This window comes from Bombus pyrosoma, linkage group LG12 (genome assembly GCF_014825855.1).
Source record: "Bombus pyrosoma isolate SC7728 linkage group LG12, ASM1482585v1, whole genome shotgun sequence".
In the NCBI taxonomy this organism is placed as follows: Eukaryota; Metazoa; Arthropoda; class Insecta; order Hymenoptera; family Apidae; genus Bombus; species Bombus pyrosoma.
This window is the reverse complement of record NC_057781.1, coordinates 11,905,386-11,920,864: the sequence shown is the minus strand read 5'-3', so window position 1 is coordinate 11,920,864 and position 15,479 is coordinate 11,905,386. Positions and strand designations below refer to the sequence as shown.

Below are 15,479 nucleotides of genomic sequence, written 5' to 3'. Positions count from 1 at the left end.
TTTTTAAAGATTCTCCAATCCTTCTTTAATTCGTAATTCATATATTAAGTTACGATTGACATCCTTTTTTTTTTAATAATGATTACTTGTGTATAATATAACGGAGATAAAATAATGAAAATGACTTAAATTATTTGTGGAATTCTTTATTTCAGGAAATCCCGTTAAAAGAACTTGATACATACAGTGTATGTATATAAAAAAAGAATTTTTATCAACTAGTTAGTGCAAACAGCTTTATTTTGTCTCTTTATAAGCTCGATATATTTTTGTTTACATTTACAGCAACATGTTTAATTTGCAGAATTATACTTAATTTTTCATTATTCTTTAATAAGTACCATAACAATTACAAAATAAAATATCTGTGTTCTATACTATTTAAATATAAGGGAATCATAGAAAATAAAATTCTCCTTTCATTTATCCAACGATACTGGAAGCGCCGCGCAATGCTAAATATCCAGCAGTTATATCCATTGGTAGACTTCGGACTGTTGCAAATTCTTCTGCCGTTGCATAGTATAATTTAGTTTGTGGATCTGTATATCGTGCCTGTAAAATAAATGTAATTTATATATCAGTTTGTGCTTTAATGACTTAACCAATGATACAAACGTGGAGAGTTACTTACGGGTAACCCAGAAATGTCAGAATATTTCTTTGCTGGCCTGAAGCTTGGCGGTGCATTAATAGAACTATCTGAAATTTCCCAGAGTGATATAATATTTGTTTAGAAAGTATCTAAAATATGATTATCGAAATTACAGTTCAGTTACAGATTATGAAATATATCGCAAGTAGATGTATCGCTAAATACATAAATTGATTTCTTTTAGTTCTTACGTTATTCAAATCATTATACATATAAATATTTTGAAAATATGTAACATTAAAATAGATCGGTAATAAATCGTACAATGCACTACTTCTACAGGCCATGGTAAAGTGCGTTCTTGAGCCAGCACTTGTTTTAATGAGCGCCAAGTCCGTTTCTTTCCAGTGGTACTAGTAGATCGAAATTTCTGTTGAAAAATTGGATTCTTGTAAACTGGTTGTGATTTCTTATTAAATTCCACTACTTCTTCATTTACCATTTTTTATTTCACTTAAAACACTTATAAACTTCCTACAAAAAATATATATATTAATAAATATAAGTAATCACAAGTAATCATTTACTCGAAATAATTACATAAGGCTGTATTATATATATTACATCAATGAACAAATTTATATTAGAGATATATTCATAAATTTTCTTTATATATGATAATATCCAAAATCATTTCCCTCTTGGATTATATAAAACCAATATCTTTTCTACATCACATCCTAATATACCAGAAATTGTATGCATCATAGTTGTGTTTATATGTTTAACTAGAACCTTAGCCAATCGACTCAAAATAAGTACAGCTGCATAATAGTCCTTTGAACCTCTAAAGAAAAAGTTTCATCCATTGAAACATTTAAACTTATATATTATGTTCGTCTTTCATAAAATACCTCTGAAAATCAAAATGGTATTTATAACCATGTACGAGATATTTTTGAACAATAATTGGTAAATTATCTTCAATTAAAACAGCACCCTTTTCACTTGGTTCAATTAAACATAGAATTGCATGATGACAAAGTACTTGATTATATTCTATTTGGTTCTTTGTATCATGATTATATTTTGAATTCTGAATAATAGATACAAGATTAAATTAAATACAAAGCCATATTAAATCAATTTAAAATAAAGGAAGATATATGCATAGTGTAACCTTTGCGATATGAAGAGTAACTTGTATGTTTCTTTTCATATATTCTACATCTTTTACATGCAACCATAAAAATTGTTCAGTCATTTCTATTTGCTTGTTTGTGATATTTATCATAATGTTTGGTAAACTGTGCCTAAGAAAAGATGTTTTCGTATCGTTATCTGTTTCTAAAATGTTATCACTTCTGTGATCATTGGATATAGTTGTGTTATGATAAAGTAGTTTAAAATTTCCAAGAGCAGCCTTTTTAAATTTATATCTTTTATAATTAGAGAAATTTACATATTTTCGTTTGCATCCTGAAGAGGACAATAATTTGCCCTGTGACCCACTCAATTTATTTGCTAAATTTGTTCTTAGTTTCTTGTTATAAGTTACAATTTTGTTCCATGTTTTAATTTCTCTCTTTTTTATACTTCCATTGTATTTCCATCTTAGCTTTATTTTCTGAAGAATCATTGTATTAATATTCTTCAAATGAGAGGTTAAAATTTGTGCATTATTTAAATAAGTAAGTTTATCAAAGAGATCAACATGCTTTTCCATGAAATATTTTATGTTTTCTTCACTAGAAAAATCCAAATCTTGCTGTATATTAATATCTTTGATTTCCTCTGCAGAATATAGTTGCTTTGCTATATAAGATTTATTCATATTTGATATATATGAAATATTGTTAAACTTTTTGCAGGCATGAGATTCAATTCTTAAACCTAAATTCTGTATAAATGTGTGTATAAGTTTATCCATATTGAATTTTAATATCTCAAACATGTTACAAAATCTCTCAATTATGAATTATTTATAATAATAATTAAATGTTAATATATATAAATATTTTGAAACATTACGTATAATAAAATATTATAAAATTCTAATTTGTCTATATTATAGAAACATTGACAAAACATTATAAACAAACTTATGCAATTGTTTCCTTGTCCAATTTCACAGTAATGCACAACATAATTACTTCCAATAATTTAATATTTTAACAATTATTTATTTATTTTTATTATATATATATTTATTTTTTTTAATAAATTATATTACTTATTTGAATTATAAGAAGACATTAAAATGTGATTCAAAGCTTTTTTATAAAATGCTTAATATGTTTAATTTATTTCTTCGCGAGAATCTTGCTAAGTTGTGTCAGAAAAGTACCTTAAATAAAAGACTCCTTAAGTATAGTAAGTATGCGATATATTTCATTTAATTATGATAAATAATCATGAAAGAAAAGATTGTCAATGTATCAGAGTAATTTAAAAATGTTTCATAACCTTACAATGGAACATTCTTACATAATTTTATCTAATTCAACAACAGTCTCAAAGATTGTTTATAAATAATTAAATATTAAGTTTATAAATTTTGTGTGCTGTGTATTACTGAAATTTAAAACTATTTCGAAATACATAATCTTTATTTGTTACTCACCATCGATATATCGAAATGTTGCTCCGACTTGGTATACGAACTTAAAAATTCAAAGTTACTAAGTACTATAATAATAAGTATTGCGTAAAATATTATTATTATTTCTTAATTTCTAATGTTATAAATTTTAGTTTTATGATATTTCTAGATCTTATGTAGTACAATTTACGAAACTAGTTTCATAAATTCGAGTGATGTATTCTAACATATTCACGATTTCATTGTATAAGATATTTTGACATTTTTAATTACTTATAACATACCAGTATTAAATATTTAATTACTTCTGTAAATTACAAATTTTGCAATGTTTATATCATGCAATATTTTAAAAATCTGATTCCAATATCAGATTTAGTATAGGAAAATTTTAATGAAATTTAAATTAATAGTCTTGCCTACTTATAAAAGCTTGAGATTAAATGTAAAAGTATATTTGTTAATAGAAAATTGAAGGATATATAGAAATAACGGAAGTAATTTTATTTCTACGAATAAAATAATTCCTGTAAACTGTATTTTATTGAAGTATAGTCCGCGAAAGAGAGGGGAGTAAGAAATAAAGAATGGTGGGGGTTTCATAAAATCAGTTGGGAGGTACGTGAACGTGACTAAATTCACCTTCTCGTTTGTTGAAGGTCGAAAGTCGAGAGAGTATTTTCGAAATTTGTTTTAGATTCACAAGAAACTTGTAAATCCATTATTATTAATTATCTTCGTGTATCTGTACATTGTAATACCATGGGCCGAAAATTTTTTGTCGGTGGTAATTGGAAAATGAACGGTACCAAGAGCGAAATAGATGGTATCGTTGCCTTTTTAAAAAACGGTCCACTTGATTCAAATGTTGGTATGTTTGTTCTATCTGCTGCTTTAATATTTAATATTCTATATTCACTAATTTTTAAATAACTCCTAAAAAACGATATATCTTGTATAGTTGTCCATAAATTTTGTTTTTAATAATATAATACTGGTAATATTAATTTATATATTTTATTATAATTCTAATAATATAATTTTATCAGAGATTGTTGTTGGCGTACCATCAATATACTTAACGTATGTTAAGAATATATTACCTAACAATGTTAGTATTGCTGGACAAAATACATACAAGGTTGCCAAAGGAGCATTTACAGGAGAAATAAGTCCTGTCATGCTTTTGGACAATGGAATCCCATGGGTAATTCTTGGTCACTCTGAACGTAGAAATGTCTTTGGTGAAACAGATGAATTAGTAGCAGAAAAAGTAGCCCATGCTTTAGAAGCTGGATTAAAGGTAATATAAATTTTGATTATTTTAAAACTTAATACCTAGTAATATAATCTTGATATTAATAAATGCCAATATATTTGACTTAAAGGTGATAGCATGTATTGGAGAGAAATTGGAAGAGAGAGAAGCCGGTAAAACAGAGGAAGTAGTCTTTAGGCAAACTAAAGCTATTGCAGATAAAATTAAATCATGGAACAATGTAGTTCTTGCCTATGAACCAGTCTGGGCAATTGGAACGGGCAAAACAGCTACACCACAACAAGCTCAAGAAGTCCACGCAAAGTTGAGAGACTGGTTCTCTAAAAATGTCGATCAAACTGTTGCAGAGACTGTTAGAATCATCTATGGAGGTTCAGTAACAGCAGGAAATGCGAAAGACTTGGCAAAAGAGAAAGATATAGATGGATTTTTAGTTGGAGGGGCATCTTTAAAACCTGACTTTGTACAAATCGTCAATGCTAAGCAGTGAGATAAAATATTCATTATGCGAGAATGTTATTCATTTAATTAATATATACTCTGAGGATGTATATATTATAAGAAGAACTGTAAAGAATTAACTTATATATTTTCTTGTTGTTTGTACAGAGAAAGATCTAAGTCATGTTGCTGCAATGAAATGTTATTACTCCGCAATTAACAGTAAACTTTACACCTTATTTTATTGTTCTTAAAAAGCATATACTTCTCGTAAATATATAATCAGTAGTAACTCAATAAATGTTGCAATAAAATGTAAGTTTAATTATTTATTTTGCAATAATTTTATCAATCCAGTTCGTCAATTAATCCTTTAACTATAACAGTTTCAGGCACAGATTTATTAGCAACTCTTTTAAATCCTCCTAGTTTTGTTTTTGCACAAGCAATATCCGATAAACATTTAAATGTTCGTGGTTCCCAAATAGCCAATGTTGATAAAGATTTACGATTTAATAAAATATTACATCTGCTTAATCCTTCCAATAGAACCTTTACATTACTATTATGTTCCTTTGCTGCACAATTTATTCTGGTTTCCCAAAGCTGTAACAAAAAGGAACAATTATTTTTATAACGTTCTAAAAGAGAGTTACTTTCTTTTATAAATTACCTCTTTCATATCGTCTTTTTTAATCTGCCTTCCTATTGTAGATTTTAATAATGCTCTGTGTACATTTCTAATGGCTATACTATAGCAATTTCTTCTCCTTCCAATATAATGCTAAAAATAAAAATAATTAGAAATTTGTATTATAATTTTCTCTATTTTGTTTCGAATAGGTATACATATATATTTACCGCAGCGAGCTTAAATATTTGACGTTTTCGCCAGAATTCATCGGGACCTCGACTTCTTATAAATAATTGCGCAGTTAAAAATACCATTTTCTTTCTAAATGTGAAAATATAATAAAAACTCAAATGTTTATTTGATATTTATATGATTCTGATTCATAAATGCATAACACGAGCTACAATTCACATAACCTAGATAACCCGGCAAATCCATGAACTTACAAACGTAATAGATTTAAACATAACACTACCAGATATAATGAAAAATGAATGATGATGCAGTAACACCAGTAGCAGAGACGAGTATGAGTAAGTGTTATTCCTCTCTTGCAGAGAGACGTCTCTGATGATATGTAGAATTATATGTGCTTGATGTTAGCTGTATCAGAAATATATATATGTCATCCTCTTACAGCGAAGTCAAAATTTTATAAATTTCCTTCTTTGAGTAAATTTGTTTTATTTTACTTTCAATACATTAGTATTACACTGAAAAATAGCATTTTCTAAAACATTCTGCTTTATAGTAGTGGCCTCTCTGTTCTTTTAAACTTTAAACAAGCTTAGTGTATTACCATTATTGTGTTGTTACTTCTGATTGTTACACGTAAATTCAATCCTTTTTACATATAATTAGAAATACAAAAAGATATTCATACGATTCTTAACCGCAAACTAGAAATTTGCACATTTATCATTTTAGCATACGGAAGATTATCAAATAGTTGTGGCGAGAAACCTTTCTTAGTAACAAAAAATATAATCGATTGTCGATTTTTGGAATAACAAATCGATCGTAGGAAAATCGATTAAAAAGATCGATCTTTTAACCGAAAGAATCGTTTTCTCTAAAAGATCAAATCGGAATTGAACACCTCTAGTCCCCAACTAAATGGCTTGTGTTAGTTTGTAAAATTGTGTTGTCTTAGCCATAATTTTTGTATTGTTCTAATGAAAAATTTTAATATGAAAAATAAAAAGAGGTAAATTAAAGATTGTCTTGAATGAAATTGAACCGTTTGCGGTCGTACATCAATTTCAGCGATTAAAATTTTACCATTCGTAGAAAAATTGACTGTATGTTTAATCTCAGGCACTCTTTGTGTCTGCTTCGTATGTACATGTGTATATACGTTTCGAAAATACATAAGATTGTTAACAAGATTTGTATAGGTTATCATACGTAAGGTTACATTATTAGTGTTTGTTCAATGAAAATGAATTCCGACCAGCATAACAATCATATCGGAACTTGGTACGACCGCAAAGGGTTAAACTCAATAATAAATGCATGTTTCTATATACTAAATATATAGGTTGCATTCCTTTTATTAATAATGTTAACAGCTTTTTATTTTTATTACAAAATGTATATTTGCTTGATTTCTTTCAGCACAATAAAGATAACAGAAATGAACGAAGGAACAATGAATTTAGAAGATGTAAATATAGATGAAGTCATAAATTCTGAAGAAGAGTACTCAGAAAATGAACGTGAATTACTTAGAAAAGTACGAGATAGACAGTCTTCGGAAAGTTACGATAGTGATTATGAAGTATATGGATTACAAAATGCAAATGAACAGAACCAAGATGATACAGAAAATGAAGTCCAGACAGATTCCATGGAATCTGATATTGAAGGATTACAAGAAGATTCCAACTTACCAAATGAAAAAGCCTGGGGAAAAAAGAAGAAAGCTTATTATTCTACTGATTTTGTGGATCCTGATTATGCTAGTATCAGCCAAAAAGATTTAGCTCAAGCAGAAATGGAAGAAGAAGAGGCTAGAAATATTCAGAAGAGATTGGCGGAGCAATTGGATGACATTGATTTTGGACTAGATTTTATACAAACAAGAAATGATGATCAAAAGGCATACGAGAGTACAGAACAATTAATAAAGACAGATCTCAGTAAACTTAGCAAAAGACAAAAGCAAATAATGATGCAGAAGGAAAGTCCTGAATTTATAGTTCTTGTAAATGATTTTAAAGGTATGATATATATTCAATAAAGTTTATAAAATATATTTCAAAAGGGAAAACTAAAAAATGAAATATTTTTAATATGCATATTATGATTTAGATCACATGGCAGAAGCAAGAGATTCACTGGCGCCATTTCTAAAGTTAATCAAAGATGGTATTCTCCCTAATTGCCCCACAGTTTCTTTCATAAAGACAAAGTACCATCTTTTATTAAATTATTGTATCAATATCTCTTTCTATTTAATGCTGAAGGCAAAAAGATTGCCCGTTAATTCTCACCCAATTATAAAACGTCTAGCACAATATCGTCAGTTATTAAATCAATTGGAATCTGCACAAGGAAATTTAATAGAAGAAATACAGGAAATGTTAAGAGCAGAGAGAGAAGGGAAAGTATTGTATAATATATTAAATGGCAATAAAATAAACATCAATGAACAAAAGACATATCGTTTCAAAGAAAAAGCAAATTGTGTAAAAAGATCTACAAATGAAATCATAAATGCGGATTCTTTAGAATCTGAATTGAAGACAGAAAATGTAAACGAAGAAAAAGTTTTGTATAATAGTAAAGAGAAGATGGAAAGTACCGACATGCCAGACCTTGTAGTTGAAGATCAAGGAAAAAGAGCAATTACATATCAAATAGCAAAAAATAAAGGTTTAACGCCATATCGTAAAAAAGAACAACGCAACCCCAGAGTAAAACATAGAAATAAATATCGTAAAGCGAAAATTCGTAGGAAAGGAGCGGTATGTATTTATTTATTTTAAATGATGAATATATTGTAATACAATAACAACTTTTTTATTTTTCAGATAAGAGAAGTAAGAAAAGAAGTTACTCGTTACGCTGGAGAGATATCGGGTATTAAAGCTAGCGTGAAGAAAAGTATCAAATTGAAATAAAAGATCGGGCTATATTAAAATTGTACTTTGTTTCAAAACTCGTAGAATTGTCTTTTTATTTCCTATTAAAATATATATTTCTATTTATGTATATAAAATATGAATACAAACTTTTGCTTATTACATATCAGTGGATTCTATGGTTTTTTTCTCTTGCCGTTATTACATTAGTACCAAGATTGAAAGAAAATATAAGAATGATCAATATTTAAACAAATAATAATACATAAACACAACAAATGCTTTATTTTTTTCCTTTTATATGTGCGAAATCATGGCTTATATAACAGTAGATACATAAGGGAATATCATTATGTATGCTACAATGATAAACATCAAAGTTCGTATGAAATTAACTTACATTTCACTGTTTCATTGCTTGTGTATTTCTTATGAAATAGTATGTAGTACTTAAAAAAATTGCAAACATAAATTTAATGGAACCTTAAACTTCTAATTTTGCCAGTATATCCGACTCACGGAATAAATGAAATTCTTTATTATCTTCGAGTTCTACCTTAGTTCCACCATATTCTGGCAGTAATACAACATCACCAACTTTGATACTTAAAGGGATGTGTTCTCCTTTCTGAAAATGAATATTGTTCTTTTTTTATTTTTGTATTTGCTGCTTAAGTATATTATTGTAAATATTAAATACTTTTTACATACATCATTTCTTTGTCCCGGTCCAATTGCCACAACAGTTCCTTGTAAGACTTTTGCTTGAGCTTTTTCTGGTAAAACGATACCACCTTTTGTTTTTGTTACAGCCTCGGCTCTTTGTATAAGAACTCTATCAAATAGAGGTATAAGTCTCTTAATGGCATTAGCTGCAGCCTATTATGAAAATATTAACATAGAACATATATAAGGAGATTTATAATATTTAAATTTAGTTTTACAATATATATTTAAAATCAATTACTTTAAGATCGTGCATGGCGTAATTTTACGAAATTTTTCGTACTGTATAAAATTCAAAATACGTTTAGGTTACTATTCGTCTACCAATTTTCTTGCAAATGATAAAATTAATAGCAGAAATGAAATTATGTAAAAATGCAGTAATTAACTCTCTATCTACGAATAATTTCACTAAAAAATTTGCGATATTAAATCATAAGCACACGATGGAAATTATCATCATACGTATATATTTTTGTTTTATTAACTCTTTTGTAGTCACTTGTTTTTCTATCTCTAATAAATAAATAAAAAAAAAGAGGACATTCACTACACCGGCCATGCGACAGGATTTATAGAATCAAATATCATTGAAATTACTATACTAAACAAAAAAACATCGAACAATACAAGTAAATTATACATGATTTCAAATACATTCATTACATTTTTTTAAATTTAAGAATCATTTAACAGGAAATATATAATTTTAATCACTATTTTAAAGGTTAACCTTAGAAATTTTTGAAACATATGAAAATGTTGAGTTAATGAAGAAAATTATAACATAACATATAATTTAAGATAAGATTTATGTCTTCCTTACCATTGTTTCTGAAATTACAAATTTCTACGATAGACAGAGATCGTCCACTCGCTGTTCAACCACGTTGTACTACCTATGTGCAGCAGCCGAACAATCCTCTCCGCCTTTCTCGAAGATTCCCAATTCCCCTCTATGCTTCTTTGCCCCACCACGTGTTTATTGATTTCGTATTGGAGTAAGAACCCAGTATACACGTTACGTAACAACTAGACATTACACGAGATATAAAACCTGACACAAGATGGCGCTAGAATATTATTGAACACATATAATGTTGTAACTTATATATATACGTAGTTACATTGTGTAGAAGCTATATTTCTTAACAAAAAGTTATTATGATATATGATAAAAAAATAAATTATTATCGAGAAACGAATTCTGAACTTTTATTTGTATGTTAATTATGATCGAACAAATGATATTGGTAACAAACAAATAAGGTCATTGGTAAATAAATAAAATTGATATCGATGTAAATACTGCGTAAATTTTAAAATATATGTTTTTATAATGGCTAATACGCTTTTTATATGGCTTAATCCTAATATACTATTAAAAACTTTTTAAACATCAATTTACAATACTTAGAAAAATATCTTAATTATTTAATATAATGTGAAATAAAATGAAACAAAATTGATATATGTATTTCGTTTTATTATATTCGAAACTATTTTGAAGTTGTTTATACTTGATTTGGATATAGAGAATTGTATAGTAAGAAGTACGGAATTAATTGCCGGCAAATCGACGAATATGATTGGCGAATACTGAACGATTGCATCACATGTGTTCTCGTACATTCTAGAAGCTATAACTCATACTAAGAATGAAATTTGTTGATATGATTAGAGAATTAAACGTTGTTAAATGAAAATGTAGGAATAATTCCTAGATTTTTGTTTCTTATTTATATTTTATATCGATTAAATTTGTTGAAAATTTTAAAAAATTTCATAATCGAATACAAAAAGGTTAAGTTAGAACAAAACGATAAGGGAGGGGAAGGGAGCATTACCCATGTGATAGCGTAAGTAAGCTGAAAGCTCTCTTACACATTTCATTCTACTGGCGAGACAACGTGCAGTCACGCTGTGCCGATTTTCAATTACTTTTGAAATTACAATCTCTAATCAACGGCCTTTTCTCATTCACTAGTTAAAGGTAAACACTTTTTTCGTAAATTTCATTTCCATCTTGCACATAAATATATATTGATTGTTTAAAGGTATTAACCGGTTAATCTTAGACCAATTCAGTTTGCTTATATCTATTATACATTTTATATTTTTGATTATTATAGTGCAATATGTTCTGTTCTTACAATGATTTCTTTGTATTTGTCATTTTAATAAATTGAAATATTAAAAGTTTTAAGAAACGTTTTTACAGTTTTAAGAGTCGTAGCCAAAGATACAGAATAAAAAGCAAAGGAACATAAATACCATAAATAATGCTTTTTACAGTTGCTCTCGCTTTTTCAAAATTATTTATATCTTTTTTTATTCTTTGGTGTAATAATTTCCAGTTATTTCTTTTTACTCGGATAAGCCGGTCGAATTGATTTGTATGTCATATCGGATTATAAATCAAAATAATGGCGAAAAAATACAGAAAGTAAAAAAGCGATGTTTCATATGATGCAAAATTTGTTATAGAAAGTTTTGAAAGTTATTTAAAATAATCTGTATTATACTGTGGTTTCTCGGCGACCACGCGGCAGTTTACATAACCACGTTCACGTTAAAAGTCGATTAATTTTCCCCTTTCAAAATTTATTAATGTTAAAGAAAACAGATTCCTGTTTTTATTATGGAAATAAAATTATAAAATTTAATGTCAAGTTTCGTCGATAAAACTTAAAAGCTAATTTTATACAAAATGTCACGTTTATAAAATATTTGATGCATATATTTCAAAAAGTTTTTATTCAGGAATATTGTGTGATATAAAAGTTCTTCTCTCATTATTTTAGATGCACAGATTACCAACTGTATTGCGTGGTGCAGCACTGCGTCAATTACAAGCTCGTTCATATGCCAAAGATGTACGTTTTGGGGCAGAAGTTAGAGCACTCATGTTGCAAGGTGTTGATATTTTAGCAGATGCAGTTGCGGTAACAATGGGTCCAAAAGGACGTAATGTCATCTTAGAACAAAGTTGGGGTAGTCCAAAAATTACTAAAGATGGTGTCACAGTTGCCAAGGGAGTTGAGTTAAAAGATAAGTTTCAAAATATTGGAGCAAAATTAGTACAAGATGTAGCAAATAATACAAATGAAGAGGCAGGTGATGGTACAACTACAGCTACAGTTCTAGCAAGAGCCATTGCTAAAGAAGGATTTGAAAAAATTAGTAAAGGTGCTAATCCTGTAGAAATAAGAAGAGGTAAGTAAAAATAAAAATAAAATATAATATAAATATAAATTCCTGTTATAAAATTGAATTTATTAAATAATGCTACTAGAAGATTTTCTTATTGCCATTATGAAATAGTAGAAAGGCATTTGCAATAAAATAATGAACATATTTCAGGTGTAATGTTGGCAGTTGATAAGGTCAAGGACGAATTAAAAACCTTAAGTAAGCCAGTAACAACTCCAGAGGAAATTGCACAAGTAGCAACTATCTCAGCCAATGGGGATAAGGCAATTGGTAATCTTATTTCCGATGCTATGAAAAAAGTTGGAAAAGAAGGTGTAATCACTGTAAAAGATGGTAAAACACTACACGACGAACTGGAAGTTATAGAAGGAATGAAATTTGACAGGGGATATATATCTCCATACTTCATAAATTCTAGTAAAGGAGCAAAAGTTGAATTCCAAGATGCACTATTGCTCTTCAGTGAGAAAAAGATATCGTCTGTGCAGTCTATAATTCCAGCATTGGAATTAGCGAATTCCCAACGAAAACCGCTTGTCATTATAGCAGAAGACATTGATGGCGAAGCACTGTCAACGCTTGTGGTCAATAGATTGAAAATTGGTTTGCAGGTGGCTGCAGTTAAGGCCCCTGGTTTTGGAGACAATAGAAAAGCAACACTTCAAGATATGGCGATTTTGACTGGAGGGATTGTATTTGGCGATGATGCAAATCTCGTTAAATTGGAAAATGTGCAGTTATGTGATTTAGGCGAAGTAGGAGAAGTTATAATTACAAAAGATGATACACTCATCCTGAAGGGCAAAGGGAAAAAAGTTGATATCGATCATAGAGCAGATGTAATTAGAGATCAAATTGCCAATACAACTTCTGATTATGAAAAAGAGAAACTGCAAGAACGTTTGGCAAGGTTAGCATCTGGAGTTGCAGTTCTAAGAGTTGGTGGAAGTAGCGAAGTTGAAGTTAATGAGAAAAAGGATCGTGTTCATGATGCTCTTAATGCTACTAGAGCAGCTGTTGAAGAAGGGATTGTTCCTGGAGGTAATTAGACATTGTTCTTCCAATTTCTGCATTAAATTTTTACATAAACGTGCAATGTACAAAATATAAGAACTTGGTGGCAGAACACAAAAAACTTATATGTAGAAAAATGTATTCATCATAGATATTGAGAAGAAAAAAGTAATTTTTTCTACATATTAAATCTCCATAATAATTACTTTCAATATTTTCAATTTACAGGTGGTACAGCTCTCCTAAGATGTATTCCAGCTCTTAAAAATTTGAAAGCATCAAATAACGACCAAGAAACAGGAATAAAGATAGTGGCAAATGCATTGCGTATGCCGTGTTTACAAATTGCTCAGAATGCAGGCGTAGACGCTAGTTTAGTAGTAGCGAAAGTTAGTGACAGCAATCTTGGTTATGATGCTTTGAATGACGAGTATGTTGATATGATCGAGAAAGGTATTATCGATCCAACAAAGGTAGTGCGTACAGCACTTACTGATGCCGCGGGTGTTGCATCACTACTCACAACTGCAGAAGCAGTGGTTACTGAATTGCCTAAAGAAGAACCTCAGATGCCAATGGGTGGTGGTGGTATGGGTGGAATGGGTGGTATGGGTGGTATGGGAGGTATGGGAATGTAATTGAATAAAATCCCATACAAAGACTGAATTTCACATTGCAATTCAATCGCAATATCAATCAATTTGCTGTAAATTGCTATTAGAATTGCAAACATATAAATACAATTTGCCGATTAAGTAACCAAGAAGCTAAATATTCAGGATACTTTTACTCTACTGTAATGTTTAAAGTAAATAAGGAGAAGGAAAATTTTTCATGTACCGTTGTGATATTTGTTCTCGAATCATTCGTTTTTGTCTTATATTTTTAAACATTATTGTTTTTTTTAATATATGCCATAAGAAAAATTCATTTTTTATTGAAAGAAGTGCATGTCCATATTAACAGTTTGTTAATTTCGTGTTATAAAAAATGTAACAAATGCGCAAACAAATTATACTATTACTTCAAAAAATAAAATTTAATAAGTCAAAATTAATAATTAGTGTCAATAAAATTTAAAAGGTTTCAAATCAGTGGTTCACAAGAATATATTTAAAAACTGAATCAACATGTTCAAATAATCTTGTCTTTATAGGAACCTATTCGTTTATTTCTACGTTAAAATTATTACTAAAGCGATTTCATTTTTTTGCTTAATTGACAAATAGTTATTAAAAGACGGATAAGTATTTATAAATTATGAAATTCAGGATGCGAGAAATATCCTTTGATGCATTTTTATATGATTTTTCATCTATATGAATGAATAAGTAATAATGCAAATGTACAAACATGTGTATTGCGATAAGTTAAAAAACTTACTTGTTTCATATCTTTTTTTAAATGTTGCCATTTATTTTCATTTTTTAATCTTAATAAATGTATGTTTGAAATACGTACTATGGGTGTTCTCTAAAAAAAAAAAAGCGTCCCACCTATTGAGAAACTTTTATTATACTTCCATTAACAAATTTAAAGAATTAACGAGTTCTATAGAAAAGAAATGTTTACATTGAAAAAATAAAATGTAAATAATATAGAAATTCTGTTACAATAAAAAATGATTGAATGTTTCGTACAGTTTCGTCCAAATACATCAAAGCACACCGTATTTTAATATTACGTCACGTATGATGTCCTTGTAAATGAATTTGAGACGAATTTTGTATTACAATAATGACCATTTTGTTTAATTACTTTGCCACGCTATTACATGGAAAATTGTACATTTTACGTATTTTTAACATCTATATCCATATACCATTGTCGAAAGAATTGTGTTAAAATGTTTTTATTTTATGTTTCATTTATAAGAAAGTTCTCATAAT

General features: G+C 28.6%; 7 protein-coding genes across 18 annotated transcripts; 3 read left to right on the top strand and 4 right to left on the bottom strand.

The window, feature by feature from the left end:
* Positions 1-222: 222 nt before the first annotated feature.
* On the bottom strand, positions 223-3,454 carry LOC122573502 (INO80 complex subunit C). 7 transcript variants are annotated; one of them, XM_043739927.1, is made up of 5 exons: positions 3,219-3,454; positions 1,095-1,129; positions 920-1,025; positions 635-702; positions 223-555 (listed from the first exon to the last, which is right to left on the bottom strand). In XM_043739927.1, the coding sequence occupies exons 2-5, from the start codon at positions 1,095-1,097 to the stop codon at positions 424-426; spliced, it is 309 nt and encodes a 102-aa protein (XP_043595862.1). In that variant the 5' UTR covers positions 1,098-1,129; positions 3,219-3,454; the 3' UTR covers positions 223-423. The 7 variants fall into 7 exon arrangements, with proteins under 7 accessions (XP_043595862.1, XP_043595863.1, XP_043595857.1 ...); XM_043739928.1 differs by lacking the exon at positions 3,219-3,454 and adding an exon at positions 2,058-2,076; XM_043739922.1 differs by having other exon boundaries at positions 920-1,129; positions 3,219-3,452.
* On the bottom strand, positions 1,370-3,212 carry LOC122573497. 2 transcript variants are annotated; one of them, XM_043739914.1, is made up of 2 exons: positions 1,776-3,212; positions 1,370-1,511 (listed from the first exon to the last, which is right to left on the bottom strand). In XM_043739914.1, exons 1-2 carry the CDS (start codon positions 2,547-2,549, stop codon positions 1,479-1,481), a joined length of 807 nt encoding a protein of 268 aa, XP_043595849.1. In that variant the 5' UTR covers positions 2,550-3,212; the 3' UTR covers positions 1,370-1,478. The 2 variants fall into 2 exon arrangements, with proteins under 2 accessions (XP_043595849.1, XP_043595848.1); XM_043739913.1 differs by having other exon boundaries at positions 1,479-1,691.
* Positions 3,455-3,803: 349 nt separating the features above from the next.
* On the top strand, positions 3,804-5,236 carry LOC122573498 (triosephosphate isomerase). Its single transcript, XM_043739915.1, has 3 exons — positions 3,804-4,068; positions 4,247-4,500; positions 4,586-5,236. Exons 1-3 carry the CDS (start codon positions 3,960-3,962, stop codon positions 4,964-4,966), a joined length of 744 nt encoding a protein of 247 aa, XP_043595850.1. The 5' UTR covers positions 3,804-3,959; the 3' UTR covers positions 4,967-5,236.
* Positions 5,234-6,228, bottom strand: LOC122573500 (39S ribosomal protein L20, mitochondrial). 3 transcript variants are annotated; one of them, XM_043739920.1, is made up of 4 exons: positions 6,189-6,228; positions 5,779-5,872; positions 5,591-5,701; positions 5,234-5,523 (listed from the first exon to the last, which is right to left on the bottom strand). In XM_043739920.1, the coding sequence occupies exons 2-4, from the start codon at positions 5,863-5,865 to the stop codon at positions 5,266-5,268; spliced, it is 456 nt and encodes a 151-aa protein (XP_043595855.1). In that variant the 5' UTR covers positions 5,866-5,872; positions 6,189-6,228; the 3' UTR covers positions 5,234-5,265. The 3 variants fall into 3 exon arrangements, with proteins under 3 accessions (XP_043595855.1, XP_043595853.1, XP_043595854.1); XM_043739918.1 differs by lacking the exon at positions 6,189-6,228 and adding an exon at positions 6,027-6,179; XM_043739919.1 differs by lacking the exon at positions 6,189-6,228 and adding an exon at positions 5,998-6,147.
* A 144-nt stretch (positions 6,229-6,372) lies between these two features.
* On the top strand, positions 6,373-8,803 carry LOC122573494 (something about silencing protein 10). Of its 3 annotated transcripts, none has more exons than XM_043739910.1 (4): positions 6,373-6,758; positions 7,169-7,773; positions 7,865-8,520; positions 8,587-8,803. In XM_043739910.1, exons 1-4 carry the CDS (start codon positions 6,727-6,729, stop codon positions 8,674-8,676), a joined length of 1,383 nt encoding a protein of 460 aa, XP_043595845.1. In that variant the 5' UTR covers positions 6,373-6,726; the 3' UTR covers positions 8,677-8,803. The 3 variants fall into 3 exon arrangements, with proteins under 3 accessions (XP_043595845.1, XP_043595844.1, XP_043595846.1); XM_043739909.1 differs by lacking the exon at positions 6,373-6,758 and adding an exon at positions 6,875-7,030; XM_043739911.1 differs by lacking the exon at positions 6,373-6,758 and adding an exon at positions 7,071-7,091.
* A 96-nt stretch (positions 8,804-8,899) lies between these two features.
* LOC122573503 (10 kDa heat shock protein, mitochondrial) lies at positions 8,900-10,349 on the bottom strand. Its single transcript, XM_043739929.1, has 3 exons — positions 10,190-10,349; positions 9,349-9,516; positions 8,900-9,265 (listed from the first exon to the last, which is right to left on the bottom strand). Exons 1-3 carry the CDS (start codon positions 10,190-10,192, stop codon positions 9,122-9,124), a joined length of 315 nt encoding a protein of 104 aa, XP_043595864.1. The 5' UTR covers positions 10,193-10,349; the 3' UTR covers positions 8,900-9,121.
* Positions 10,350-10,987: 638 nt separating this feature from the next.
* Positions 10,988-15,050, top strand: LOC122573491 (heat shock protein 60A-like). Its single transcript, XM_043739904.1, has 4 exons — positions 10,988-11,356; positions 12,168-12,579; positions 12,727-13,617; positions 13,819-15,050. The coding sequence occupies exons 2-4, from the start codon at positions 12,168-12,170 to the stop codon at positions 14,226-14,228; spliced, it is 1,713 nt and encodes a 570-aa protein (XP_043595839.1). The 5' UTR covers positions 10,988-11,356; the 3' UTR covers positions 14,229-15,050.
* The last annotated feature ends 429 nt before the right edge of the window (positions 15,051-15,479 follow it).

Excerpts from the sequence above, each read along its gene's own strand:
- LOC122573502 (XM_043739922.1), bottom strand. The coding sequence starts at position 1,097 with ATGGTAAATGAAGAAGTAGTGGAATTTAATAAGAAATCACAACCAGTT. Across the intron at positions 703-919 it reads GCCTGTAGAAGTAGTGCATT|ATAGTTCTATTAATGCACCG; the intron begins GTACGATTTATT and ends GGGAAATTTCAG. Across the intron at positions 556-634 it reads CTGACATTTCTGGGTTACCC|GCACGATATACAGATCCACA; the intron begins GTAAGTAACTCT and ends TTTATTTTACAG.
- LOC122573497 (XM_043739913.1), bottom strand. The coding sequence starts at position 2,549 with ATGTTTGAGATATTAAAATTCAATATGGATAAACTTATACACACATTT. Across the intron at positions 1,692-1,775 it reads TTACTCTTCATATCGCAAAG|AATTCAAAATATAATCATGA; the intron begins GTTACACTATGC and ends TCTATTATTCAG.
- LOC122573498 (XM_043739915.1), top strand. The coding sequence starts at position 3,960 with ATGGGCCGAAAATTTTTTGTCGGTGGTAATTGGAAAATGAACGGTACC. Across the intron at positions 4,069-4,246 it reads TCCACTTGATTCAAATGTTG|AGATTGTTGTTGGCGTACCA; the intron begins GTATGTTTGTTC and ends TAATTTTATCAG. Across the intron at positions 4,501-4,585 it reads CTTTAGAAGCTGGATTAAAG|GTGATAGCATGTATTGGAGA; the intron begins GTAATATAAATT and ends TTTGACTTAAAG.
- LOC122573500 (XM_043739920.1), bottom strand. The coding sequence starts at position 5,865 with ATGGTATTTTTAACTGCGCAATTATTTATAAGAAGTCGAGGTCCCGAT. Across the intron at positions 5,702-5,778 it reads AAATATTTAAGCTCGCTGCG|CATTATATTGGAAGGAGAAG; the intron begins GTAAATATATAT and ends TTTTATTTTTAG. Across the intron at positions 5,524-5,590 it reads AAAAAGACGATATGAAAGAG|CTTTGGGAAACCAGAATAAA; the intron begins GTAATTTATAAA and ends TTTTTGTTACAG.
- LOC122573494 (XM_043739909.1), top strand. The coding sequence starts at position 6,987 with ATGAAAATGAATTCCGACCAGCATAACAATCATATCGGAACTTG. Across the intron at positions 7,031-7,168 it reads AACAATCATATCGGAACTTG|CACAATAAAGATAACAGAAA; the intron begins GTACGACCGCAA and ends GATTTCTTTCAG. Across the intron at positions 7,774-7,864 it reads TCTTGTAAATGATTTTAAAG|ATCACATGGCAGAAGCAAGA; the intron begins GTATGATATATA and ends ATTATGATTTAG.
- LOC122573503 (XM_043739929.1), bottom strand. Across the intron at positions 9,266-9,348 it reads GACCGGGACAAAGAAATGAT|AAAGGAGAACACATCCCTTT; the intron begins GTATGTAAAAAG and ends ATTCATTTTCAG.
- LOC122573491 (XM_043739904.1), top strand. The coding sequence starts at position 12,168 with ATGCACAGATTACCAACTGTATTGCGTGGTGCAGCACTGCGTCAATTA. Across the intron at positions 12,580-12,726 it reads TCCTGTAGAAATAAGAAGAG|GTGTAATGTTGGCAGTTGAT; the intron begins GTAAGTAAAAAT and ends AACATATTTCAG. Across the intron at positions 13,618-13,818 it reads AGAAGGGATTGTTCCTGGAG|GTGGTACAGCTCTCCTAAGA; the intron begins GTAATTAGACAT and ends TTCAATTTACAG.